The sequence below is a fragment of the Mastigoproctus giganteus genome, chromosome 11, assembly GCF_048544385.1.
Source record: "Mastigoproctus giganteus isolate SK-2022 chromosome 11, ASM4854438v1, whole genome shotgun sequence".
In the NCBI taxonomy this organism is placed as follows: Eukaryota; Metazoa; Arthropoda; class Arachnida; order Uropygi; family Thelyphonidae; genus Mastigoproctus; species Mastigoproctus giganteus.
In genome coordinates this window covers 57,929,592-57,957,498 of record NC_143585.1, presented here as the reverse complement: position 1 = coordinate 57,957,498, position 27,907 = coordinate 57,929,592, and the positions used below count along the sequence as shown (strand labels likewise).

The window sequence follows — 27,907 nt, the reverse complement described above, 5'->3', positions numbered from 1 at the left end:
ACACAAGACTGCAGTAATAGTTCAGACACAGCATAGGTTTGTTAAGAAGTCTTGGCTGAACAATTTGATTGGATGCCACGATGTGGTCACAAAAGAACTGGATGCAAAAAATAATTTTGACCTGACTTACTTGGATTTCAGGAAAGCTTTTGATACTGTTGCACATGAAAGACTGCTGTACAACTTGGAGCGATATGGCATTAAGGGCAAGTTGCTGCAATGGATAAAGGGATGGTTGAGTGGGAGATGGCAGAGTGGTAATAAATGGACACTGCTCTATGTGGACTAATGTTATTAATGGAGTTCACTGGGGTTCTGTGTTGGGTCCATTGTTGTTTTGTGTATTTATCAATAATATTGATGAAGGTATATCAGGCTTAGTCCAAGTTTTCAGATGGTACAATGGTTGGCAGGGTTGTCAATGACAGTAAAGATAGTATGCTACTGCAACAGGATCATGAAAAGTTAGGCAGATGGGCTGAGAGGTGGGAACTGAAGTTTAACATTGTCAAATAAAAGTACTATATATGGGTAGCAGTAACCCAACAAAAATGTACCAACTGTGTGGTACTATACCCAGGGAAGCGGAGAATGAAAAAGTTTAAATAAATTTAAGGCTGAAGTGGACAAACATTGGAGTGACCAGATGGGTGAAATGGGAAGGGTTTTTAATTTTTTTTATTTTTGGCTGATGCTGTATAAGCTTGCTTTCTTGCATCATATGCCTCAACTAATGCTAATTCCTTGGTGGTAAAATCTGTGGAATGCTCTTTGATCCATGTTCTAATCACCATGGCTCTGTTGGGAGGTGCATTGCCCTGCTGGAACAGTCCATCGAGCTCTGGGTGCACGAGACCATGAAGGGATGCGGATGGTCTGCAAGAATGGACAAATAACCTGGATTATTCAGAGATGCATCTAGATATAACGGAGGTCCCAACATGTGCCAGTTGAACACGTCCCAGACCATTACCAACTGTCCACCTGCCTGAACAGTTCCTTGTTGCCATGACTGGTGCATATCAGATATATGTTCTCCCGTACACTCGAAATAACTGGAAACAGCACTCATTGAACTAGGAGACCTGTCTCCAATCATCCAAGGTCCACTGCCGCTGTTCTTTCGCCCAGTTGAAGCATACAGTCCTGTGTTGTGGTGTTAGCAATGAGACTCTGGTGGGTCAGTGGCTATTGTACCTAATGATGGTCTTGGTGGAGACGTTTCTGGCACCTCTCTCGTTGAAGTCAGTGGGGATTTGTGCCAATGTTGCTTTCTGGTTGGCTGAAGCAATTCAAGACAGATGTCGACAGCCATGTTCATCCATCACCTTCTCCCACAGGACTGTCCACAATGAGATGTTATTCCAGAAATGGTGTATTCCCGATTCCAGAAATGGTGTATCAAGAGTGTTGGGACTATCTCCCAACATCTTGATACTGTTGGGGATAGTCCAATTTCTGTACCACCTACGCGATAGTGACCCATTTGTTAGGCACCCATTATCATCCCTCTTTCAAAGTCTTAACTCACAACATTTATCCATACTGACATCAAATTACCGTCTACGTGAATGCAGTGTACCTATATACCTGCCAAGTGGTGGGTTCTTCCACCAGCGAGAGGGGTGACAGTTTTGCATTGCCCAGGAACCAGGTATCCCATGAATTCTGTCCTTTCAGTGTAGTTATTGATTGAAATTAGTTGAGCTTCAGACAATATAGTTCATACTGTGCATGAAAGTTGGATGCTAAGTAAGTTAGTCTTATCTTTAGTTAAGGATGCAGTATAATTTCAGTTGTAATAGAGAAGGGATTATGGATGGACAGCAAGATGCAGCTTGGCAACTGACTTGAATACTTGATTAACATTTGGAGCAGAAACAAGCTTTCTGCTCTTAGCCTGTTAAGAATTGAATTTGAATTGATTAATAACTGTTTTATGATGTTGTGAGCTTTAGTGTACGCAGAAGATGAAGCTGGAGATTTGGATTGCAGTGTGTTATGTTGTCATTTTGAACAGCCTTGCCACAATCTGAGTGAACTTTAGGATCACAAGTTTTGTGATGGTGATATTACAAAGACAGCTGTTACTGAAGAAGTGGTAAGAAAATACCATGAAACGTTTGACCCCATTACATACATAATTCCAATTCAGAAATAAACATAATACCAACGTGTGCTTTATTATCTTCAAACAGTGCTCTGTCACTGTTGTCCCCATCACCTTACTTTAGCTAAGCCAGTTACACCTTTTCAAAATTGGGAGTATCCAGAATTTGCAGAAGCATTGGAATCTGTATGTAAGAAGGAACTCTGTATGAATAACCAGTAAGCTGAATTTTCCAAATAGGTACTCCTCAAACTGTTTTATCATGCCTCATATGCAGCATATTGTTACCTTGGCTTTTTATCTGGGCATCTGTGTTATGCTGGGTTGGGCTGTAATATTCTGAATAACCTAAAATGCTTTGAATGCTGCCTAAGTTCTGGGAATGGTTTGGATGCTACAAAACCTTAATTAAAGCACATCCCAGAAAAATGCCAATGAACTTAGGCGATTGCCTAGTGGTCTTTATAATAGGACAATGATCTTGTGCCCTAAAGATCTATTCAGCAACGTGGAGAATAGGACTTGCAGCATCAGATCAGTGTTGTGTTCTCACTCCAAGACCCTATCTATTACAGTCAGATCTTGGAATGCTGCAATAATGGTTCCTTTATTGTAAAACTTGTGCTATGGATAATGTGTAGCAAGAGAACAGGTAAGAGGCAAGGATACTTAAACAGAACATAATTTATTATTATTACTATATAAGAAACGTACATATATATATATATATATATATATATATATATATATATATATATATATATATGAGGATAGAACATCTTTTTCTCACACTAATATCACTAATGTGAATAAAAAAGATACCTTATGTGTCTCTGGTTGGTGGTGTGGGTTAGTGACATGTTTATGTTCTTCGTGTGATTCTTCTGTAGTATCTTGCTCAACTTCTGGTTTGCAATCCATATTTCACAGGAGTAACCAGAGTAACCAGGTATATACATGTATGCATAGGTACTGTACTAAAACCTTGTGTCAATTGGGTATTGTGTAGTCACATTAATACTAATGTATTAACTAAATAAGACAGTAAATACTAATGAGGAGGGATGCTTATGTATAAACACAAAGAGGGTAAAAGTAAGTAAAACTTAACAGTATAATGAATGATTCGGTCCAACTGTAACTGGAACAGTGACTGCATTGTTCCGTCCTATTCAGCTCTGCTTGGAACTTTGGGCAGTGAGGTTCCTAGGTTACGGCGGTTTTGTCTTCTCCAGTCTGAACAGTGTTTCTCTAGATTTCTCAGCAATTCTTCTATCAATCTAGACTTCAGGCCAAAAGTAGCATAAGAGCGAGCAAGCCCAAAGCTTTCAAAACTGGCAAGTAAGGCTATTCAAAACTGACAGCATGAGTGTGTCCAAAAAGCCTGTTCCAAGAGAAACAGTCTTTCTCCCATATATTCTCACATGAGAATATATGGGTCCCCCCTTTCAGATTTTCCATGCTCCCATTGGTCTGGAGCTCGTTTTAGTGGGGGAACTAAATTTCCAGGGCTGATACCTGGGGACCAAAAAGAGCAAAAAAAAAAAGAGTTATGACCATGTGAAAACAAAACTTATTTGTTAGAGGTGAGAGTTCCTGAACTCAGAAATCTAATTCCTGCAAAAGGAACTGCCTGACACAATCTACTCTGCAGTTATTAGATTTGGGTTATCCCTTAAAGTCTGTTTTTTACTAGTCATAACTTCTTTATCTGATAAAAATAATCAAGCACCTCTTAGTTATCTGCACTTCCATCTCCCATAATGGTCAGAAGCTGATCAAGTAATGGCCTCCTGTTGTGCTGTGACCCCACTAATAAAGGTAGGATTGCATCACAATTACCGACCTTACTTAATGTGACACTAGAGAGGCGGGGGAGAAGGCAAGGAACGCTGATAAGTGCAGTGTTGTTCTTCGTACTCCCTATAGTACAGTGAAGGGAAAAAGTATGGGGTAGCCTTAAGATGGATGATAGGTAAAATTCAGGTATTTTACAATATCAAGATGATTGTAATAGAAAAATACTTTCCATAATTGAAAATTAGCAAATGTCATTTTCTGATTCAGTGCTAGCTCTCATTGTAAACTAGTTAACTGTATACTGTGTTAAGGAAGTAACATGGAACAGTTTTTTTTTTATTTTTTATAGTTTTCGGGTTTCTTTTTAGTAAGTATAGTTTTATTTTCTATTAACTATCATAACCTACAATTGCTTGCTGCAGTTTCATGAATTGCAAAAATTTGTGTTAAACTTGTACAATCCCTTTAATTTCTAGGAATTAAAACTCACTTCTTGAGGCAGCATGATGATAGTTCATTTATTGCTTTGAACTGTGAAATGATTCCTATTGAATGGGTTACTCGAAGGATTGCCACGGGATCATTTTTGAAGAGACATCCTGGAGTAAAGGAAGGATTTCGTTTCTGTCCACCAAAGCTAGAAACTTTTTTTAAGGTAATATAAATTGTAGTATAATCTTATTTCAAGTTATTTTTAAATATAAACAGTGTGGATGACAATTTAATTTCTAATGTTATATCCGGAATAAGTCTTGAAGAATTGCTATCTGGCATTCTGTATAAATATTATTTACACACAGTGTCAGATAGCATCTGACACTGACATCTTCAGTACTTATTCTGGGTCAGAATGTTGAGAGGCCTAATCATTGTTTTCCAACAAATTTTGTTATGTCTCTTTACTTGCTTCTTAGGCATTGTTCATGTATGTGAATATAAAGAAGAAAACAAATCAGGTTGGATCTTTGTGCACTGGGTGTGGAAAAATTAGGTAACCCAGCTGATGTTGTGAGTGAATTGAATAGCTACTTTGCGTTGGTCTTTACTGGCGAAAGAAAAGAACCTTTATGCTGAGGTGAGGCTGAGCCATATGAAATTAGTGATATTTGAAATTACAGATGAGTGTTTATTGGAAAAATTTTAGCCTAAAGGAAAGTATGGCTTCTGGAGTTGATGGCATATATGCAGTAATTTTGAGCAAGGTGGCCAGAGTATAATCAGCCATTGAGATTATTTATGAGAGCATTTTTGGAGTTTGGTGAGATTCCTTTGGATTGGAGGAGTACCACCATATTGTAAATACACAAAGGTAGTTCTAAGAGTGGAATTGGTAACTACAGACCAGTTAGTCAGACTTCGGCAGTGAGGAAAATAGAGGCAATAATGAAGAGTGCAGTCCAGGAACAGATTGAAAGAAATGGCATGTAGAGCTGCTGGAATGGATACAGAGATTGGCAAAGAGGCATGATTTCCATTTAAATTCAATTTAATTTGGTAATACACTAAACTAATAGATCTTAAATGCAATAATAGCACTACTCTATTCACAGGCTATGCAGCAATGATATGTATTGCACTAGCAAGTTTGCCTTATTTTATACACACACACACACACACACATGGTGTCTATAAATTATACACCTGATTATGAAGCTTGATTTAACTTTGTATTATAATAGGTATTGTAAAACAGTTTTATGTGCTTAATCAAGCAACTCAAAGAATATCTTATTGTACTACACTTCAGTGAACCTCCACATGGGAACATTTGATACAGTGCCTTGTAAGCAGGGCATAGGGGCACCAATGTCTGGGGGTGCCAAAATTCAAAATTTTTAATATAATAATATTTGATAAAAGTATCTCCCTTAAACTCAATAAATACTGACTTTAATCTCAATATATAAAACATAAACTATTATTGAATTGTATAGTGAAATTGCGCCCTGTGTCTATTTGTATAGTGAAATTGCGCCCTGTGCCTATCCTGTCTCTGTGCCATCATGTAATAGCCAGCTTAGGAGCTGGCTATTACATGATGGCTTTTATTTCAAAATATATAGAAGTGGTACAGCTGAAACTACAGTCGGGAGTGGGCTCCAGCCCTAGGCGCAGCAATTTAAGGGAGCACTTGACCGGTTATATATTTTAATATTGGTTCATTTTTGATTTGATTACAGTCGGACCTCTGTTTAACGAACTTCTTTATAGCAAATTTTTTAGAATTCCTTTAGGTAATTACATTTAAAGTGTAAAATAGTTTTCTTAGAACGAAGAAAATTTCCATACAATGAATGGTTACAAGATATTTAACTTTGTTTGCATTGTTTCTACCTTTGTTCTTTAGGCAGTTAGAAAGCATGAATTAAGGGTTAAAGGGATTACCATTCCCGAATGGTGGTACTCATAAAATCTATGCAGCCACCTATCATACATACATACATACCTGGAAGTCACGTTAGTCAACTACTTTCCACAGCCAGTCAGAAGATTAAGGTGTATTCTCAACACGAATAATAGCTTCTGGTCAACCTGTGTTCTTTGTTTATAATAAAAATTTTATTAAAGGAAATACTGCATTATCATTGTATCTACTACATATGATTCTAGAAATTGTGATTTTGAGAGTGAAAAAAAAAAAAATTAAATTTGGGATTTATAATCACTTATAGAAAAAACTATCAGGGAGGAACAGTGTTACAAATTTCAAAAATAATAGAGAAACTCCAATTACAAATTTTTATAAAGTATGGCCCATTTTGTGACATCACACTTCTGAGCTTTTGGGTATGTCCTTCTGTGCTATCTAATCCTGCACTGCTAGCCAGTTGGCAAGTATTTCTCTTGAATCACACAAGTGCTTGATTATGAATGTAGTCGTAGGTTAAAAGAAACTAGTGTAATTCAAATTTTGTTATTCAGTTGTTTTGTCTCCACATTAAAGTAAGTTTTTTAATAAATTGTTATAAACACAAACCTTTCTTTTAGTTGAATTGTAATCACCTATTTTATTTTTATAGGTTATAAAAATATATGCAATTATTAGTTATTTAAAATGTCTTAGAATTCAATTTTTGTCTCGTTTCCAAAATGAGTTTGACACAGTAATCGAATTGGGAGGGCGCACAGTTCTCCTTGTAAATTTTTTGAGAAGTACATTTTCCTTGTTAAAATACAATGGATTCCAGTTATTTGGGCCACCAGTTAATCGGGGCAGCCATTTATTTGGGGAAAATCTTAAAAAGAAACCAATGGAGAAAATAGCCAGGGTTTACTTCGCTTAATTGGGATAGCATGCCGTTTAATTGGAGCAGGAGACCACAGCACTGGAGATTACCCTAAGATTGTCTCCGACTGTACCATGTGGTTCGGTTGAAATTCTGGAGGTCACAACCACAAAACAAGTAGCATTCACCTGTTTATTGGGCTTTTCTGTTAGTGAAATCTATCATAAATGGACAGTAAACTCGATCTTAATGAATTTGCGATAATACAGACAACTGGAATTCTGTGGGTTATTATGGTGAAATGTGTTTACACTTCCATGAAATCTTCAATCATATAAAAAAATTAATTTTCAGATCTCTTCATTCGTAGTTTTAAGCTTCATAACTTGTTACTCCGTTCTCACTTGCGCGTATTGTGTTACTTGCAATTTGTGTGTGCCGTGTTCTTTGTTATTGATTGCTTATCTTTTTACTGTTTTAAATTTTAACCCTCACCCACAAATGTCAGTGAACAGACATGTCAACTAGTTTGTATGTACATATTACAGTATGTATTAATTATTCCAGTTATTACGTATATTCTCCCGATTTTCACGTATCATTTAATTTTTTAATTGGTAAGGTAATAAAGAGTAAATTTATGCTTAATATATCTTTGCTTTTATAGCCTGTGGATAATATTCCTCCTATTACTTGTACCACAATGACTGCTGGGAGTCATTGCGGTACAAGTAAACACGTGGGTTGTGTTAGGGTAGCCAAGAATAGAAACAGGTGCATGTATACCTGCGTGTACACCAATGCTAGGAGTTTGGTAAATAAATTTGATGAATTTGAGGTATTGCTCAAAACATCAAAGGCAGATATTGTTGGGATATCAGAGACGTGGTGTCACACAGATATAAGGAATGCGGAACTGGAATTTGGGGAATACAATGTGTATAGAAAGGATGGACAGGACAGGAGGGGAGGAGGGGTTATGCTATTAGTTAAGAAACACAGTCCAAGGAAGTGAAGCTAGTCGACATCGATGGACAGGGCAGTGTTGAGTCAGTTTGGTGTGACATAAGCATAGGGAAATCAAAATTGAGAGTAGGAGTGTGCTATAGGCCTAATGACTCTGATGAGTATAATAAGATATTGTACAGGGAAATAGAGTGGGCCAGTAAATCAGAGAATCTTATAATGGGGGATTTTAATTTCCCAGATATTGACTGGAATTTGTGGGTTGGTCACTCGCACACTAGCAAGGCTTTTGTGGATTTATTGGATGATTGTTTTCTACATCAGCATGTTCGTGAGGCAACAAGAGGGAGCAATACTCTTGATCTGATTATCAGTAGTGATTCTTCATGCATTAAGAATCTGCAGATAAATGAACCACTAGGTGGCAGTGATCACAGTGTGTTGAAGTGAGATTTACTCAAGGAGGTAACTGCCATCAGAGGTAAATGGAAGGGTTTTTGCTTTCGTAAAGGCAACTATGATGGTCTGAGACAGTATTTAAATTCTATACAGTGGGACCAACTGATGATGTTACCAACAGCAGCAAACTCAAAATGGGAAGCATTCAAGGAACTAATCTTGGAGGCTACCAGGCTTTACATACCAACTAAGAAATATTGTTCAAGGTTTAGGCCTAAATGGTTGTCAGATGAACTAATGAGACATGTGGCAGAGAAGAAAAATGCATGGGATACATACAAATTAATGGGTGACATGGAAGCCTATGATAGATATAAGTTGGTCTGTAACCAAGTCACAAAGGAGATTAGGCAGGCAAAGGCAGACTACGAAAAATCCTTGGCAAAGGATGCAAAGAAAAACAGAAAAGAGTTCTTTACTTATTTAAACTCAAGAAGGAAAGGGATGAATCAGATTTGTCCACTGGATATTGATGGTTCAACAGTTGAGGATCCTGCTCAGGTGGCTAACAATCTAAACGAGTATTTTGCATCAACATTCACGCATGAGGAGTTATTCAGGAAGGAGAATGATGTAGGTAAAGTAAACATTGGCAGTGAGCTGGATGATTTTGTAATAACTGAGAGGAAAGTGGAGGAGAGATTGTTGAGGATAAACATAAAAAAGGCACCTGGGGTGGATGGGATCTATCCAGTTATATTAAAGGAGGCAGCAAAGGAGGTAAGCAAACCCCTAGCCATAATTATGAGAGCTTCTTTGGACTCAGGGGAGGTACCTATAGACTGGAGATGTGCAAATGTAACCCCAATTCACAAAGGAGGATCAAAGGCTGACACAAGTAATTATAGACCTGTTAGTTTAACTTCTGTTCCAGGTAAATTAATGGAGGCACTGGTTAAAGAAGCACTGCAGGATCATTAGACAAGAATTCAGTTATAGCTCAGACGCAGCATGGTTTTGTTAAGGGCAGGTCTTGCCTGACCAATTTGATTGGATAGTGACCAATTTGTAGTCACAAAAGAACTGGATGCAGGGAATAACTTTGATATTATATATTTGGATCTTAGAAAGGCTTTTGTAGCACATGGAAGACTGCTGCAGAAATTGGAGCAGTGTGGCATTGGAGGCAAATTGCTGCTATGGATAAGGGGATGGTTGAGTGGCAGAAGACAGAGTGGTAATCAATGGACACTGCTCAACGTGGACTAATGTTATTAGTGGAGTTCCTCAGGGTTCAGTGTTGGGTCCGTTGTTGTTTTCCGCTGTTTATGAATGATATTGATGATTGGATATCAAGTTTAATGTCCAAATTTGCAGATGATACAAAGGTTGGCAGGGTTGTTAAGGACACCACTGACGCTATGCTGCTGCAACAGGATCTGGATAGGTTGAACAGATGGGCTGAGAGGTGGCAAATGAAGTTTAACATTGACAAATGTAAAGTACTACATATGGGAAACAGTAATCCCAGAGCAACGTATCAACTCTGTGGTACTACACTGACAGTGGTGGAGAATGAAAAGGACCTGGGGGTAATTGTGCAGGCAGATATGAAGTTCTCTGAGCAGTGCAGACGAGCTGCAAGAGTAGCTCATGGTGTCTTGTCAATGATATACAGGAATTTTTCTAGCAGGGATAAGGAGGTGATTATTCCCTTGTAAAAGGCAATGGTTAGGCCACATCTTGAGTACTGTATACAGGTCTGGAGGCCTCATTTCAAGAAGGATGTAGAGCTGCTGGAACGGGTACAGAGAAGGGCAACAAGATTAGTGAATGGAACAAAGGGTTGCTCTTACGAAGAAAGGCTTAAGTTTTGCAAATTACAGAGTCTGGAGACTAGGCACCAGCGAGGTGATCTGATAGAGGTGTATAAGACTTTGAATGGTTTGAGCATGCTCAATGCCAATGGGATTCTTCATCTTGCTCAGAATAATCAGCTCAGAGGGCATAAATTCAATTTGAGGAAGGACGGATGTCGGATAGATGTGCGGAAATTTGCCTTTGGCCAGCGGGTGGTTGGTTGGTGGAACCGACTTCCATCACTTGTTGTTGAAGTTGATAGCCTAAACAAATTTAAGGCTCAACTGGACAGGTATTTCGAGCGAACAGAGGGGTGAAATGGGAGTGGTGTCTTTTTTTTTTTTTTTTTGCCTGATGCTGAATAAGCTTGCTTTCTTGCATCATATGCCTCTGCTAATGCTAATGCTATTTTTTTTTTAATTAGAATCACTGTTTAATAGAATTAAAATTCAATTCACAAACGTTATCACAATGATCGGTGCTTATACATCGTATAGTGAACATTACCTTACTATGGTGAATTCGTTGTAATGTAATTTGATTGTGCAGTGAATCAATTGTAAAGGTGGGGTACATTGTATTTTTAACTATTTACGTGAAACTTTGGATAATTAGGGCAGCTGCTTAATCGGGCCAAAATGCACTAGTCCCGATGTGTCCCAAATAACTGATATGGACTGTACTTTTTTTTTTTTTATATTGAAAAAATACACATTGTGAGCAAATTCCTATTTAAAATAATGTATTATCGAGTTTGTCTTTTTATTATCACATGCAATTACATAGCTCGGCTACAATGAAGTAGGTTTTCAAATGCCACATATATGGTTTTTATGGAAACAAAAAAAAGTGACTTTTTTTTTTTTAAATTTGTACCTGTAAATTGTAATTATTTTCTAAAATATTACAATACTGTGTGTGCAATAGTTAATGCTCATGAAATCATCTAGTAATTGGTGGTTGCATGTGGTGTTGCACCACTGATTACTACGGGAAAAAATTACTACTGATTAAGAATACGTAATTTCCCCCATTTGCATAAGCCGACCGGGCTAGCCGAGTGGGTAAAGTACCTGCCCGGCAACCCAAAGGTCGCGGGTTCGATTCCCGCCTCGGGCTTGGATCAGAGCACTGCAAAAACCTTGGGAGGTGCAATATGGCCACAGAAGCCGATGCGCCAACAACTACCAAAATCAAAAAAAAAAAATCAACCATTTGCATATTCCATTGCTGGTGATGTATTTTCTGGTTTGCCTTGGTTGAGTGTGGCAATTTTCAGTGTTAATGCTCATGAAATCATCTAGTAATCAGTGGTTGCGCTATATTAATTTTTGGTACTTGTCTTTGTCTTTAGCTCATGAAATCATGAAAAAAAAAAAAAAAGCATTTCTGTTCATGTGAATTAGCAGTTCTCATTTTGCTCATGAAATTGTGTAGTTATCACCAAAAAATGAGAAAAAAAATGGGTGGGGCAGAAAAAGCCCCCCACCAAATATTAAAAAAAAAAAAAATTCTGTTCTCATGTATCAGAAATTCTTGTTAATGCTCATGAAATAGTCTACTAATGTACGGACGAGAAGAATCAGTGGTTGCACGTGGTGGTGTGAATTTTTGCAACTTGTTTTTAAAAAAAAAATTGCTGTTTCACCTTTACTTTTTTTTTCATCTCGGCTTCGATTTTGTTGTCATGTGACATTGTGATCCCCTAATAATATGCATTTTTGTTACTGCTTTTTAAAAAAATTGCATTTCCCATTCCATTTTTCTTTATTTTTAGCTCCACAGTATTGTTTTGTTACATGACATCCGCCTGTTACGGTTGAGGAGAGGAGGAGGAGGAGGGTGAATGCAGTGAGTGGGCAGAGTCGCAACCTGTCAATCACTGCTTTCCCCCTCTTCTCTTTGCCATTTTTGGTGGCGGTACCCACAACTGAATCCTTGTCAGAAGTCTAGTCTGCATGTCTACAATAAACGACGTTATTTATTTAGCTGTGCTCCAATAAAAATTTTTTTTAATGAATAAAAAATTTATAAATTATAGGTAAGAATCTCTTAATGCAAGAAATAATCGGAAGTGAAATTCTGGCCAGTACTATTTCAAAAATTGAAAAAAGCTAAATACTTCTTGTTAATTGATTGAAGGCGCCTCCGTAGCCAGGTGGGAAGGAGCAGCATTGCGTAGCACACACTTCTTGATTAGACCGGGGTTCGAGCCCATCACCACCAAATACGGAGGATGCGGAAAGGTCAGGGAATGACCACCGCATATCCCGGAGCAATATGGCCTTAGTTGCTAATGCTCCTAAAACCCAAATAACAATAACTAACAGTTAATTGATTGCACACTTGATTTATCACATCATGTCCCAAATAATTAGATATGTGCAAATTATTGACGGAAAAATATTAATAGAAGAGATTTTCATTGATTTTATAGAAAGTAAAGAAAAGATTACATGAGAATGTAATTGATGTCAATAAAATTCGTAAAAAATGATAGGGCAGATTTGCAATTTGTGTAGAGTGAACAGCTGTTTGGAAGAGAACTAACACTGAGAGCAAAAGAAAAAACCCAGTTTTTTAGATGCAGAGGAAGTAGTATTTGTAATGTGCCAAGAGAGATTAGAAGTGAGGGTAATCCCAACAGAGTTCCTTTCAGTTAACAAGCATACGGAACATGAGTTTAACACTATCACTGGTGCAAGAGTAGTTTGAAGAAGAAAAACAAGAGAGAAATAGCATTACATACAGCATTAAATATCAGTATACATAATTATTTTAAGTATCTGAGAATCGGCCAGAACTTGCCAGATGTAAAAAGTATTAGTCGAATTGGATTATTACCAAGGAGTGAAGGCAAGAGGATCAAAGCTAAGTCTAAATATTTGTCTGGTTGTGAATTCACAAACATTATTTATTCTTTATTCACAGACATTCACATTCTTAGATAATAATTTCTTACAGACTGAAAATTGAAATCGGCAGTACAGTTTTATTAGCAGCAGAGCATGAGTGTTAAATAAATTTTATAGAAAACAAATGATTTTTAAAAGGTACATCATTTCATTATTCTCTCTCTCTCTCTCTCTCTCTCTCTCTCTCTCTCTCTCTCTCTCTCTCTCTCTCTCTCTCTCTCTCTCTCTCTCTGTAAATTGTTATGAATGTTTATTGAGACAGTAAATTTATAGGAAAATGTGTTCAAATGAACTCAAGTTGAGTTTAATTTAAAAATTTTGGAACATCAGCACAACTTTTGAGGTTAACGGTGTGACAATTGCAAGGTAATTCAGAAAGCCATAACCTGATTATAGGGTAAAAGGGAACCCAAAGTTAACCCAGAAATACTACAATAAAGGGAATTTTACTTTGGAATCGCATGTTTAGCCTTAACTGATATTGATCAGATTATGTTAACATTATTTTAATTTTTTAATAAATTTTATTATTTTATCTGTAATACAATTAACATTGTTACAAATTTTGATAATCCTCATACATTGTGTTTTTATGTTGCTGTAAACCTTTTTAGAAATATTAGATTGCCAATTTGAAAAAGTAATTACTTGGAAATTGGATGCTTCTCATGTGTCATAAATTCTGGTACATGATATTGTCATGTACTTTAGAAATAAATATGTCCAAATGTATGTCTCAAGGTGGCTTTTTGCAGTGATTCTTTCAATAATTAAGTCAGGTGGTTTTTTTTCTTTAAAATTTGGTTGATTGATGTTAACAAATCGTCCATATACCTGTATGTAAGAATATTTTTGATCTAGATTTTTCTTATAATGATGTAACTTAAGATTAGCTACTGCACAAGAATTACTAGGTCACATTGCTCTCCCTACCCCCTATTTTGAATGAATAAAGATTTACTATTATAAACATAATCATTAAGAAGATATCTTAACACTCCAGACCAAATACACTTGTCACATTTTAAAAACTCGTGGAACTCATTGTAGTAGCCATCCAAAACCAACTTTAAATTATTGTGCAAAATACTAGTTAAACAGGTTATTAAAGTTGTATATACCGATATGGCACACCTCATTGCTTTAAAATAATTACCTACAGAATTTATTGCTCCTAATACTGGAGAATTAATATACCTACAGAATTTATTGCTTTTAGTACTGGAGAATTAATATTAAAAATTCAGCTTTACCTAAATTATCAGTGATTATTTTTAGCAATTTTTGAAGTATTTCATTAGTTGCCTTTTACATAGCCATCCCTACATGCTAATGATAAAGTTTCTTAAATATAATAATATAATTATTCATAGCATTGCCAATTGGAGCTATTACACAGCCTTTATGTACTTTGTTTAACTGCTCTTTTAGTAACTTAATATTAAAACCCTATAATCCATGTTATTATTAATATTCAGTTTAAAAATTTTCTTAACGTTTTTGTTAGTTAGTATTATCCACATATTGAACATTTTTGATAGGTATTCCATGTTTCTATGACTGGCTCAGCAAAACTGAAACAAGTCTGAATATGTCTGCTTTAAACTAATCTAATGGTACTGGGCTTAAACTTAAATCCATAAGACATTACCTCCCTTAATTTGTCTTTTTAAATAATATCCAAGTTCCCACTATTATGTCCTTATAGTTTGGGTCAACAAAACCATATTTTTGATTGTGACAATTACAATTTTAATTCTCATTCAGTAAGGTTGTACTTGTTTTTACTTCCACGCTGGTACTCCCAAAGTTTATTGTAATTATGCCCAACTGATCTGTTTACTAAGCAAAGCAAAGTTCAGTTTTTCTATTAACTGTTGAAATGCTTTATTATCAAAATGTTGATTTTTGAAATTTAATGATAAGGTATTCCAATTTGCTAAATGTTATTCAAATTAAACTATATTCATAAGCAAATGCTTTAAGTGCTTGTTTTGGAAGTGGTACTCATCAGATAAGTTGCCCAATGCCTTAAGTTTGTGCTCAAGCTGAAGTAATATATCATGTATAATTTTAATTATTGTGCTATCCCACTTATGCATTGCTGTCTGTTTTATTATTATGCCTTGAAGTATTAACAAGTTAATCATTTAACCATTTTATTACATGTTAATTAACTGTTTGAAATGTAGTACAGGTAATTCTCGTCTTTACAAGTTAATTCGTTCCTAGCACGCACTCGTAAAGCGAAAACTCGTTGTTTGGTTTTTAGGAGCATTAGCAACTAAGGCCGTATTGCTCTGGGGATGTGCAGTGGTTATTCCCTGACCTTTCCGCATCCTCCGTATTTGGTGGTCACTTGCTCGAAACCCGGTCTAATCAAGAAGCGTATGCACTTCTGCTCCTGTCCACCTGGCTACGGAGGTGCCTAACGAAAACTTGTAAAGTGGGAATTAAATCCCATAGACCTAATGTTAAAAATGGGGGTTATGTTCTCAACAATGAAATTAGTTAGCTAATTAGTTTGTTTAAACAATGATTAATTTATCCAAGGAAATTAAAATGTGCCTGTAAAACAAGCAAATTATAATAATAATGAAATTATTTATGATTTACAAATTTTGAAGAATGTTTATTCTTCATCGACTAAATGCACACTCTTTGAGCATTCATTATTGGCTTGGCACTCCTTGTTTGTTGCACAAGGAATTGTCCTCTTCAAGAGGTGTTTGTTTCCAAGATAATCTATTTTCTGTATAAATTTCAATAGATGCATAAGCATTTTTTAACAGAACGCACAAATTGCAACTAACATTAGCCGGGTGGGTAAAGTGCCTGCCTGGCAACCTAAAGGTCGCGGGTTCGAATCCCACCTCGGGCTTGGATCAAAGTACTGCAAAAACCTTGGGAGGTGCATTATGGCCACAGAAGCTGATGCGCCAACAACTACCAAACAAAACAAACAAACAAGCAACTAACACAATTTGTGTGGAGTAACAAGTTTACGAAGCTTTAAAAAAAAGGAGAGAAGAGAAGATTCTGAAAATTTGTTTTTTATACGATTGAACATTTTAGTAAAGAGGAAACACATTTCACAATAATAATGCAAAAAACCACAATTCCAGGTAACGGTATTTTTGTAAATGCAATAACATAGTTTACTACCCGTTTATAATTGCTTGCAGTAACAGAAAAGTCCAATAAACCGGAAAGTGCAAATTATTTTTGTTTTATGGTCGTGACCTCCAGAAATGTGCTTTAGAAAAATGTCACTAAGGCGTTCAAAATTGGTTCTTATAACAGAATGTATGATAACGATGAAAGTGTAGTGCATTTTAGTGATTTGAATTGGTAACTATTACAATTTACACCATAAACGACCTTTTCGAGAGTTATATAGCGAAAATTTCAACTTCCGAGGTCGTAGAATCCAAAAACAATGTGTTATTGGGTTCACATTACGATTATTAATATTCATATGATGCAAGGAAGCTTGAGGCTTATGCTGCACCAGGAAAAAAAAAGTTCCCGAGTAACCCTGAGAGACAGAGAGAGTCAAAAGCAGAAAGGAATCACCAAGAAAGAGAAGAACGATGATATCCAGCTCAGGACCCTGGGGATTATTCCACGATACGATGGTGTCTCTGGAATGGATTAATATTGTAAAGCTGGCTATACTGTATTGTTTAGCTACACGCGTGGTTTGAAATGCGGTATTTATAAATGTTTAAGATTTAATTTTTTGCAATTAATATTCATATTTTCAATTTTGTTGATACTTTGAAAAAAAAAAAAAAAAAACTCTTAAACCCGGGAACTTGTAAAGTGAAAACTCATAAAACGAGAACTGCCTGTATATACACACACAGATATATGTAGTTAAAAGTTTTGTTTAATCCTTATTGTAAAGGACATCTGCCCCCCCCTCCCCCACTTTCCCTTTTTATCCTACCCACTGCAACAATATGCTCTATTGTCTACACTACACTGATATGCAATATGTGCTCCCTGGCATTTGACACATGTATGTGCAGCACTGATGTCAAATCTTTTGGAATTATTAGAGAGAGAGAGAGAGAGAGAGAGAGAGAGAGAGAGATTAAAAGAATACAGTATTAACATTTTATCGCAGATATTTGGTAATTGATCTTGAAAGCAGAGATATATTGTAAATATAAACAAGGAAAGCAGTAGAATTTTAATCATGTTTTGTGCGGTACATGTACATTTTTTTAAAAATGTATGAAGGCAACACCATAAGCTAATGGTCATGTATGGAAAATGAAGGCATAATAAAGTCAGCACCTCCGTAGCCAGGTGAGCAGGAGCAGCAGTGCATAGCACTGCTGCTCCTGCCCATGACCACCAAATACAGAGGATGTGGAAAGGTCAGGGAATGACCGTTGCATATCCCTGGAGCAATATGGCCTTAGTTGCTAATGCTCCTAAAAACCAAATAACAAAAAAACAACATAATAAAGTCATTTAATATGAAATTAAATTCCTTGTGGATTAAAGGTTATTTGGATATATTTAATTTTATTAGTAGTAGTAGTGGCAAATGAGACAAAAAAAAAAAAAGCCAACACTTCCCATTTCATCTGTCAATCTGCACTAATAGTTAACTGAAAGTTGCTGATCAAACTATGTATTCAAATAATTTGCTTAATAAATTTTATCTTCTTTGAAAGTAATTCAGTGTCTGTGAACCTTTGCATGCTAGTTATTCTTAAACAAAATATAATTATATTACAATGAATTTTTCATTTCGTTACTTTTTTTTGATAATTGCACAAAAATCAGTGAAAGAGGAACTATGTGCAAGTAATGGTTTCTGCAGAAATGATAACTAGTAATTATGGGGGTACCATTTGTTATGCTTAAAATACAGTGCTTTACAATTGGTTCACTGTACAATCAAATCGCTTTACAATGGATTCTCCATATTAAAATACCGTTCACTATACGATCTGTAGTAAACACTGATCATTGTGATCATGTTTGTGAATTGAATTTTAAATCTATTAAAAAAAAAAATAGCAATAAAGAGAAGATTCTGAATATATTTATTTATTTTTATATATATGACAGACGATTTCATGGAGGGGGAAACATTATTTTACCATAATAATGTAAAAACCCACAGAATTTCAGCTATCGGCATTATCACAAATGCAATAAGATAGTTTACTACCCATTTATAATAGATTTCACTAACAGCAAAGCCCAATAAACTGGAAACTGCAAACTGTTTTTATTATTTTGTTACTTATCTCCAGAAATGTGTTTTTGGAAAAATATCTCAGAGGTGCTCAAAATTCATTCTTATAACCGAACATAGGATAACGATGAAAGACTAGTACATTTTAATTATTTGAATTGGTTTTTTGAAATTTGATTCTATAAAGTGGCTGATTCTACTAACCAGTGATCATGTTAACCAGTGCCTACTTATTTCAATTTACAATGGGCTTACAATTGTCTCCAACTGGATTGTATGGTCCTTGCTCTCAGTCAGTAGCAGCATTTGTAAATCTGTTGGCCATGTGTTTTGTTTTTACATCCTTTAGTTGAAGTGATCTTTTGTGTTGTGCTTTAATTGATATATTAGTTTTAATCAATTTTTTAATCAATATATACAATTTCCATTATAAAATAACCTTTTAGAGAGATAAATAGCTTAGATATGTAGTGAAAATTTCAACTTCCAAGGTCTTGGAACCAATTAAAAACAGTGTTATTGTGTTCACATTATGATATTTTCATGATGCGAGGGGTCCACTATATTTGAATACATGACTGCATAATATAAACTTCTTATAATTAAGAAAAGGACTTGCAGCTTCTTCTATTGAGAAGTGTGACACAAGTAGGCTCTATATTATTATTATTTATTAGATTTATATGATTCAAACTTTTACAAACAGGAAGTATATTTTGGTAATTTCAGAAGCAGCAGCAAAGGGGCAAGGTGATGATTATGCACAAATTGGGAGGGGTCACCACATTCCTGGTTCAGACTGCTTCCCATTCCATGAAACTAATGAGTGTGTTAATGTTCAGACACCTTTGTCACTATTGTAATGTATACAAAAATGGAATGCATTTATAGATTTTGTATGAATGGGGGTGGGAAGAAACATAACAGAAATCTTCCAAATTTAAGCATTTGGTGGTAGTCTTAAGTAAGGCTGTCCTTTATCAGTGGACAAAACATTTTCAAAATGGCAGCAAATTATTAAAACTGACAAATATTGAATTAAAACTTCAGGCAGTGATAATGGTTGCCAAATTATGTGAAAAAATTTGTTCCGATTGGTGAGATATTGCTGAACCTGGGAATCTCCCAGATTTGAAGATCATGCTAGCTGATATCTAATGAAAATCTTGTCAAGTGTCAGTGAAATTTGTTCCAAGTATTGTTGTAAGATGATCAAAAGGTTCTCTATCAAAAACTCTGCAAGGAATTTAAAAAAAAAAAAAAAAAAAAACAGATGGGTTGAAATGAACACTAATCAGTTTGCATTGTTACTTCATTGTTTTATGAAAAATCATTGACTTATGGCCAAGAATTCCTCTCACCCCAAATTAAATGCCATTTATCCCACTGGAAGTTGCCAAACATGTCTTTAGGTTAAGTCAAATGTGGGGGGCAATGGGTTTTTTGTTTTGTTCATTCATTCTGAATTTGTTCAGTATGATTGGACAGTAAATCAAGTGCCTATTATGAAGTGGTTGATTCTTTTGAATAAAAAAGTTATGGAAAAATTACTATGCCATGACGTAATTTGCATCCATTCAAGAATTATTGTCCCAAAAATGTTCTTAATGTATTACACCACCCTCCATATTTATTCACCTGACCTTGACCTTGTCCTGTATGATTTATTTTTCTGTGCTCCAAACTCAAAATGAAGCTGGAAAGGAAGATTTGATGCATCAGAGGGCTTCCAGAAATGTAGGAACATTGAGACAGTTGTACATAAATCGGAGAAAACTGCTGTGAAGGGCACTGCTTGCGAAAATGTATACAGCAGGCCCCGGTTATAACGCGGTTCGCTTTACGCGGATTCGCTATAACGCTGTTCTTATATTATAACCCGTATCTGACTATAACGCTGTCACAGATCACTATAACGCTCTTTTACAGATTGCATTTTTGGCATATTTAACGAAATCGTTTCATTTGATGGAGTCGATAGCTTGAAAATGAATAGCAAAACAGCATTAAAACGTTTGGTTTCCCACGCCGACTTGAGAAATTTTCCCACGCTCAGTGAAATTTTCTCGTACGCTAATTTAATTGCAGTACAGAGACTTGTTACGTAGTTCCGAGATCAACATTTTTAAAAATGATCAAGTATATTGCTTGTAATATTTGCGTTATATGCATTTATCCGAAGTCTACTCATCACTCAGTACGGTATTAGACATCATGCGTAATGGAAAGTTTACTTGAACATTGTATCATAATTAATTCAACCAACGAGGTTACATTTTCGAAGAGCTAATAATGACCGATAGGAATGAAAAAGCAACAACGTCTGGGTGCAGTACGAAGACTATAAATGTAAGAAAAAGACTGAATTTGAAAATCAAATTAGACGTTTTGAAGCGAATCGATTCCGGTCAAAGACGAAGCGGATGTGTGCCATAATTTATGACTCGCAAGTTTAACTGTAAGAACAATTATAAATAAAGAAATAATTTTAGGCGGGAAAGATAGCTGTTCCACTGCAAGCAACTAGGGCTAGGCCGGCTATTAGGATTGAAATGGAAAGACTAACTAATTTTATTGAAGATAATATCCAATGCAGAATTCAGTTAAGTTAAATATTAAAAAAAAAAAAAATAGAGAGAGAGAGAGAGAAAGATTAGCCAATATGATGATCTGAAGAAAACTCGCCTAAAAAAAAAAAAATGTGGAACCATTTAAATCTGGTAAGGGCTGGTAGAATAAATTTAAAATCCAGGGAGAAGCCTAGTGCTGATCAAGGAGCCGAAACTTTCAAAAAAGAACTTGTTAAAATTATTGAAGAGGGGTATTATGTGTTATACTTCTCAACAAGTTTTTAACATAGATGAAGCGGGACTTCTGTGGAAACGAATGCCTAAAAGAAGTTTCATATTGAAAGAACAAAAAACATGCCAAGTTTCAAAGCGGCGGAGGATCAGTTGACTTTATTGTTGGGTGGTAATGCTACGGGCCATTTAAAATTAATACCCCTTTTAGTTTATTTGGAAGAGGGCCAAAGTTCAACTCAAAATCCACACATTTTTCATGATTAAATTCATCCATTAAATTAAATCAATTAAATTCATTATTTTAATTGGAATTTTAAGTTTACTTTTGATACGCAAGTAGTTACCACATAATTATACGTATGTAATGCAGAATATTTTATATGTGCAAATATTTGAATATTAAATATTTTGACCGACATTTGTGCATCTTTTCATTACTGTTTATTATTGATTAGGAAATATACTATGGCACCGACCGCAGCTCATAAATACATATGTTACCTTATGGGAAAGCGGCGCTCGCTTAGTGCGGATTCACTTAGCGCTCTGTTTTTCCGGAACGAATGATCAGCGTTAAGCGGGGGTCACCTGTATACCTTTATTTTTTTTTTTTTTAAGAAAAATTATCTTAATTTTTGGTCAGACCCTGTATGTTACAAAGACAAAAATTACTATGATACAGTAAGTCAATAAAACAAACAAAAAAAAAAAAAAAAAAAAAGTACAACTTTGATAAAATGGAGGAGATTAAACTTATTCAAAAGTTCAAAGTATTTTATTATTTTTTTTTGGCGGGCTCCAGGGTTTCCCCTATTCGCCGCTGAAAGTAATCTATACATTGTGCACAATTTATAATGATTAATTATACATGAAAAGACTACTTACAGTGATGGTACATAAAAAGACTATATACAGTGATGGTACAGTGAAATACTGGGCTTCGGAGTCCAGCAGACTGATCAATACATCAGGTAAGTGTAATCCAAAGAAACAGTTTAGCATTTTACTGAACCTCAGGAGCAAGAATTCTTTTTCTCCGTTTAAACAATTTCTCTGCATAGGTGGAGAAGGCAGTGTAATATTCAGAACAGTTAACCAATCTCGGCAGTTCGGAGCAGTCAAATATATTTGTGAGAAGTTGAAAGTCTAGTCTTAAATCGTCGTACAGAGGACAATGAAAGACGAGATGCTCAACAGTTTCTTGAGCACCGCAACTACAGAGAGGAGTGTTACTTAATCCTAGTGAGAACAATTTAAAGTTAAGACTTCCATGACCGGTATATAAAAACGTAACGTATAAACCAGGATTGAACCAGTCCATTTTCTTGTCGTAATCAACAACATCGGGAAAAAACTTAAAGGTCTCCCTACCCAAAGTAGAGGTGGACCAGGTATTTTGCCATGCTCTACAACATTCATTTCTCATTCTTTTAATGTCTACATTTTCTTGCAAGTCAGTATTATATGTTATGCCTTTTACAATCGCAGGAATATTTTTTCTTCTACAATATACAAGATAATGTAACATTACTTCATATTGGATTGGCAGTCAATGACTGAGGACCTGGAGAGCAGCCGTAGAGACAGTTCGACAAGCTCTACTTACAGCGAGAAGGAAGAATCTTTGTGCTTGAGTAAGATATTTTTGAACAAGGGAGTTCCCGATTCTGTATCCCCAGGCCCCAGCCACATAACACACAATTGGTATAAATATACAAGAGTAGTATAATTTAATGGAAGATTTCTTTACACCAAAAGTACTCCTGGTAATCTTAATAATTTTATAGGTCATAGCTTTTATTTTCTGAAGTATATATTTTGCATGGTAATTGAAATTAAGACGGTCATCAAAATAAATTCCTAAGTATTTATGCTGCCGAGTGCTCCTAATCATTTCTCCATTCAACTTAATCACAGGTGGTCTATTCACATCAAGAGAGCCTTTTAGCAACATTTGTTTTGTTTTATTAGTAGAAATTTGAAGTTTATGTGTTTGACACCAGATATCCAAGTCCTCTAGAACTTCATTTGCTCTGCACTCTAGCTCTCGGCGGGAATTACCAAAAATCAGAATAGCAACGTCGTCTGCATAAGCTATCTGAAGGATGTTGTCTTGATCAACCGAGAGCCACCCATCAAGGACCATGTTCCAGCACACAGGGCCAAGAACAGAGCCCTGAGGGCAGCCCCTAGAAACAGATCTGGAGACAGAGCAGAATCCTGAGGAAACTGTGATGCTGCGAGAATCAAAGTAATTCGAAAGGAGACGGTAAATAGGAGCAGAGACCCCGGCCTCTCTGGACCTCGCCAGGACACTCGGCCACCAAACTGTCGAATGCCCCTTGGAAATCAACAAAGAGACAGAGGACATATTTAGAATTGGAATTTTGAACAGAACTCAAAACCTGACGAATAGCATCAACAGAAGACTTAGGTTTCTGTCTAAATAGTAATTTAGAAGACGAGAAACAATTAATTTTTCCAAGACTTTGCCAAGGATGGGTAGCAGTGCAATGGGCCTGTAAGAGGCCGGATCATTGGAGGGTTTGTCAGAGGACTTAAGCAGAAGTTTAAGTCTAGCCTGTTTCCAAGCCAGTGGGAATAATCCTGAAGACAGACAAGCATTCAAAAGATTTAATATAATTAATGGGCAATTTTTCCAAAATCTTTTAAGTACAGAAACCTCAAGGAGATCTTGTCCAGGACATTTACCATCCCTTAAAGTTGAGATAGCAGATTCCACCTCAGTATCCGTAAAAGGAGCTTCGGTTCGGGGCCCTTGGTAAGATAAATGATCTAATCTCATTGTAGTTTGGATGGTGTTTTCACAGGAGGCAGTGTCCTCATGGAGCAAGCCGTCCAAGATAGCATTTATGGACAAACTCCAGTCCAAGGTTTCATTACCATTTACAATAATAGAAGAAAGAACATCGCCGGGATGAACCTTGTTAGTAACAAGTTTGTAGGGTAATCCCCACGGATCTTCATTTATGTTATGCTGAACAAACCTTGCCCGGGCAAGTTTCTTCTCTTGGAAAATGGTATTGAAATAACTCCTTCTATTGGATTTATACAACTCACCAAGTCTGTCAATCTCATCTCTGGGCCTGTTAGCTCTCTTTGCCCTCTGAAAATTAGGACGAGCATTTTGTAAGTTACTTCTGAGAATTGTGAGATTTGTGGTCCACCATGAAACACTATTCATCTTTCGTTTTTTCTTTTTTAGAGTGGACTCACAGACAGTGATTAGAATCTCTTGAACCCTAGAAACCTGCATATCAGCAGGAAGCGAGCCAAGTTGGACGATTATTTCTTCTGAAGTAAGCTCATGTACCTTTACATCAAAGATATTCCAATCAATGTGTTTTGTCTTAAAACGCGGGAAATCAAAACAGCACCTAATAACCCTAGGATTGTTGCCTAAACTGATCATAAAAGTGATGACATTGTGGTCGCTCGAGCACCACGAAGTATGGCTAAGCCAGTTGGAAATGCCATAACCAAGAGTAGAGTTTGAAAGGGTAATGTCAATATAAGATTGACCCAGGGAAGAAACAAAAGTAGGTGGATGCCCTGGGGTATTCCACAGAGTGAGGTTATTGGACTGAATAAGCTCCTCCAAAAGCTCACCTTTAGAGTCTGTAGTGGGGCTATTCCAAAGCTGAGAGTGAGCATTAGCATCCATCATAAAAATGACGGGAAAACCAGATAAACGGATCAAAATGTCTTCCATGTAATTTAGAAATGGCTCTATGGCCTGCCCAGCCTGACTACATTGAGCGTACAGAGAAACCACATAAATTTTTCCAAAACAGCCTTCCAAGCATGCACATGCAGCATGTGTGGTGCAAAGACTAGAAATTTTTGTTACAGTAATGAGGGGGTCAGCAACCACCAGGGCGGCCCAAACCCTGGTGGCGTTACCACGGTCACCGACCGTAACAGGGTTTGAAGAGATAATGCGACAGCTGAGAGGGAAGCCCTTGACCACACCCTTATAAGAATACAGTTCTTGTAACCCTAAAAGTTGAAATTTGTGTTGGACCATTAATTTAGAAAGATCACTTACAACCGATAAAGACCGTTGACAATTTAACTGTAAAGTATATACACAAGACTTTCCAGAGTTAGGTAAAGTCGGTCCGAATTTTTGTTACCTCTTGGGCTTTCACAAATTCAGGACACTTAACGTCCTTAAAGGAATGGTCCGCATTCCTCTTCTTAAGCCGACAGTTTGGGCAAACAACAGGTTCCTCCATTTTAGGACAGTCTTGAATTTGATGACCCAGGTCACCGCAATGTCCACAGGTAAACTCGGACTGGTGGCAGTTTTTAGCCGAGTGTCCGTAGCCAAGACATTTAAAACAGCGTGATGCTGTGAAAAAATCCTTCATACCATGGACGGACCATCCGACAAAAACCTTGAAATTTGAAGCCAAGAACGCTTTCCTAATTTTATTTGGGACCTCAAGAACCCAATGTTGATTGTTTTTGTTCCGAGACCTGATTTTAAAACGAACCTTAACAGACTCGAAATCTTCCTGGGAAATCCCATGATCCACAAGGTTTTTATTGAATAAGTCCTCCACAAAATCAGAATCATTGACATCTTTAGGTATGTCATATATTATGACAGTGGGATTTAATTTTTTTAAGGGAATCCACAGAGAATTTTAACTCCTTGAACTTAGGGCAGGATTTAAGTTTATTTAGATCCTTGCTGTTGTCAGTTTCGATTAGAACTCCCTTTTCTCTTATTTTTCTTATTGATTTAATCTTTAATTTTTTAAATTCAGGTTTAAGACTTTTAGAAATTTCAGCTTTAACTTCCTCACTAGTTTTACAATTACTATCTGCATTTGCTTTAACTATGAGTACGTGCTTTGTTTGAACATCCGGTAAGTTAACAATACTCTGAAATTGTTTGCCAGCGCCTAAGGCAACCACACCCGCATAGGTGGGAGCCGGAACGGTTGGCAAGACATTTTGTTGTTTCCTCTGAATTTTGAGATCATTTAATTTTGTTCTCAACTTTTCATTTTCTATAGTTAGATCTATCACTAACCTTTCCATATTGTTCCAATTTTTGGACATCTCAACAAACATAAGCGGTGTCACAGTAGAGCCCTCTATAAAAACATCAAGCATATTTGCTTTTAATCCAAAGAGATAGTCAAGAATAGCTGCACTACCAGTTTGTTCACAATCTTGAGAGTCATTAAACGAGATTAAACTTATGTAAAAAATCAGTATATTATACTTGTGATATTTTTAATACAATATTAGTCATCAGTTAAACCTTTGATTAGTCTTATAAAAGTAAGCCAGTCCAAGAAAGGATTAAGATTCATTTTGTTCAACTGTATATAAACTATATAATATATGATGTTTACCAAATATGCCTAATATTTAATGACAAACAAATCAATAAAAAACAACAGTATAGTAAAGTCTCTATACAAGGTGTTTTTAAAAAAAAAAAAAAAAAAAAATCCAGGTACTGAGTTTGTATCTTGAAATTGTAGCTCATAGTGAGTTGCAACATGCTCAGTGACTCATCTAGATATAGTAGTGTATGAATTAACCATTTCTTTGCAGCCGGTACATTGAATTGGTATTTTATTGTTTTGTCACATTTTAGAGTGAATGATTTTTACAGAGCAGTGAATTTGCATAACATTTTTGTTTCAAATTAGAGAACCATGGAATGTTAAAAGCAGCTTTTTTGAGAAAGGAAGGTGCCATCTGTTGTTGGAAGGCTTTTTTTTTGGTGAGTCACCAAGTTTAAAGTGGGCTGCTCATCCTTCAAAGACTGTATGTTCTGTGCTTTCAACTGCAAATGCCAGTAATTCAGTTGCCTATGTTGGTGATCTGGTACAGGTCAACTGTCAATAATCTGGCAGTGTTGGGACCTGTGGGTGCTGGATTAGTGAGTTTGCTGGATCACCGGTGGTTAGATTAGCACGTACAGTTTACCCAACCTCATCCTTGACTGCCAAGCTAGTTTAAGAAAAAAATTCCCCCGGGGCCAAAAAATATTCAGCAAATAATTTAATAAGTAATTCTAAAATAAATATTGTAATGTCAGTGTTGTCCTTTTTTCACTTAAAATATCAAAAAAAAAATTTTTTTTTTTGTCGCATGTATAGCCCAGTAGGTTCTTTATTTCTTGAGAAGCTGTGTCAGCCACATACATGGGACGCTATTGTGATATGCATATGAAGTTTGTTTGTGATTAGTTTATAGCAAGCACTGCAATAAAACTAATTGTGATAAAATAAACTCAAATGTCGCAATAAGTTTGTCAGTATTGTTAGAGATTTTGTGAAAACAAGTTTGTTAGTGCACTGTATTATCCATCATAGTGTGTTGTTAAAAAAAAAAAAAAAAAATCTAAAAAAGAAAGAATGATTAAAAGAAAATTACTAAAATAAGAACAACTGAGAAAAATTGCTGGAATTTACAACTAAGCAGAGTTAAACTTCTCGCAGACACTGCTGTCGAGTTTTTTCACAAGTTCAACTTTATCTAGTGTGGACAATGTACAGTTTGCACTTTACACCACGAGAAGTACTTCCTTTATGCATTGGAACCATGGCTGGGGC

General features: G+C 36.1%; 1 protein-coding gene across 2 annotated transcripts in view; it reads left to right on the top strand.

Moving 5' to 3' along the window:
- Positions 1–27,907, top strand: part of Paics (PAICS bifunctional enzyme) — a 152,154-nt gene that overhangs the window by 56,530 nt on the left and 67,717 nt on the right. For both annotated transcript variants that reach the window (XM_090385099.1, XM_090385100.1), the window contains exon 3: positions 4,387–4,565. In XM_090385099.1, coding sequence (XP_090241225.1) covers positions 4,387–4,565 — 179 coding nt within the window. The remainder of the gene's footprint in view (positions 1–4,386; positions 4,566–27,907) is intronic.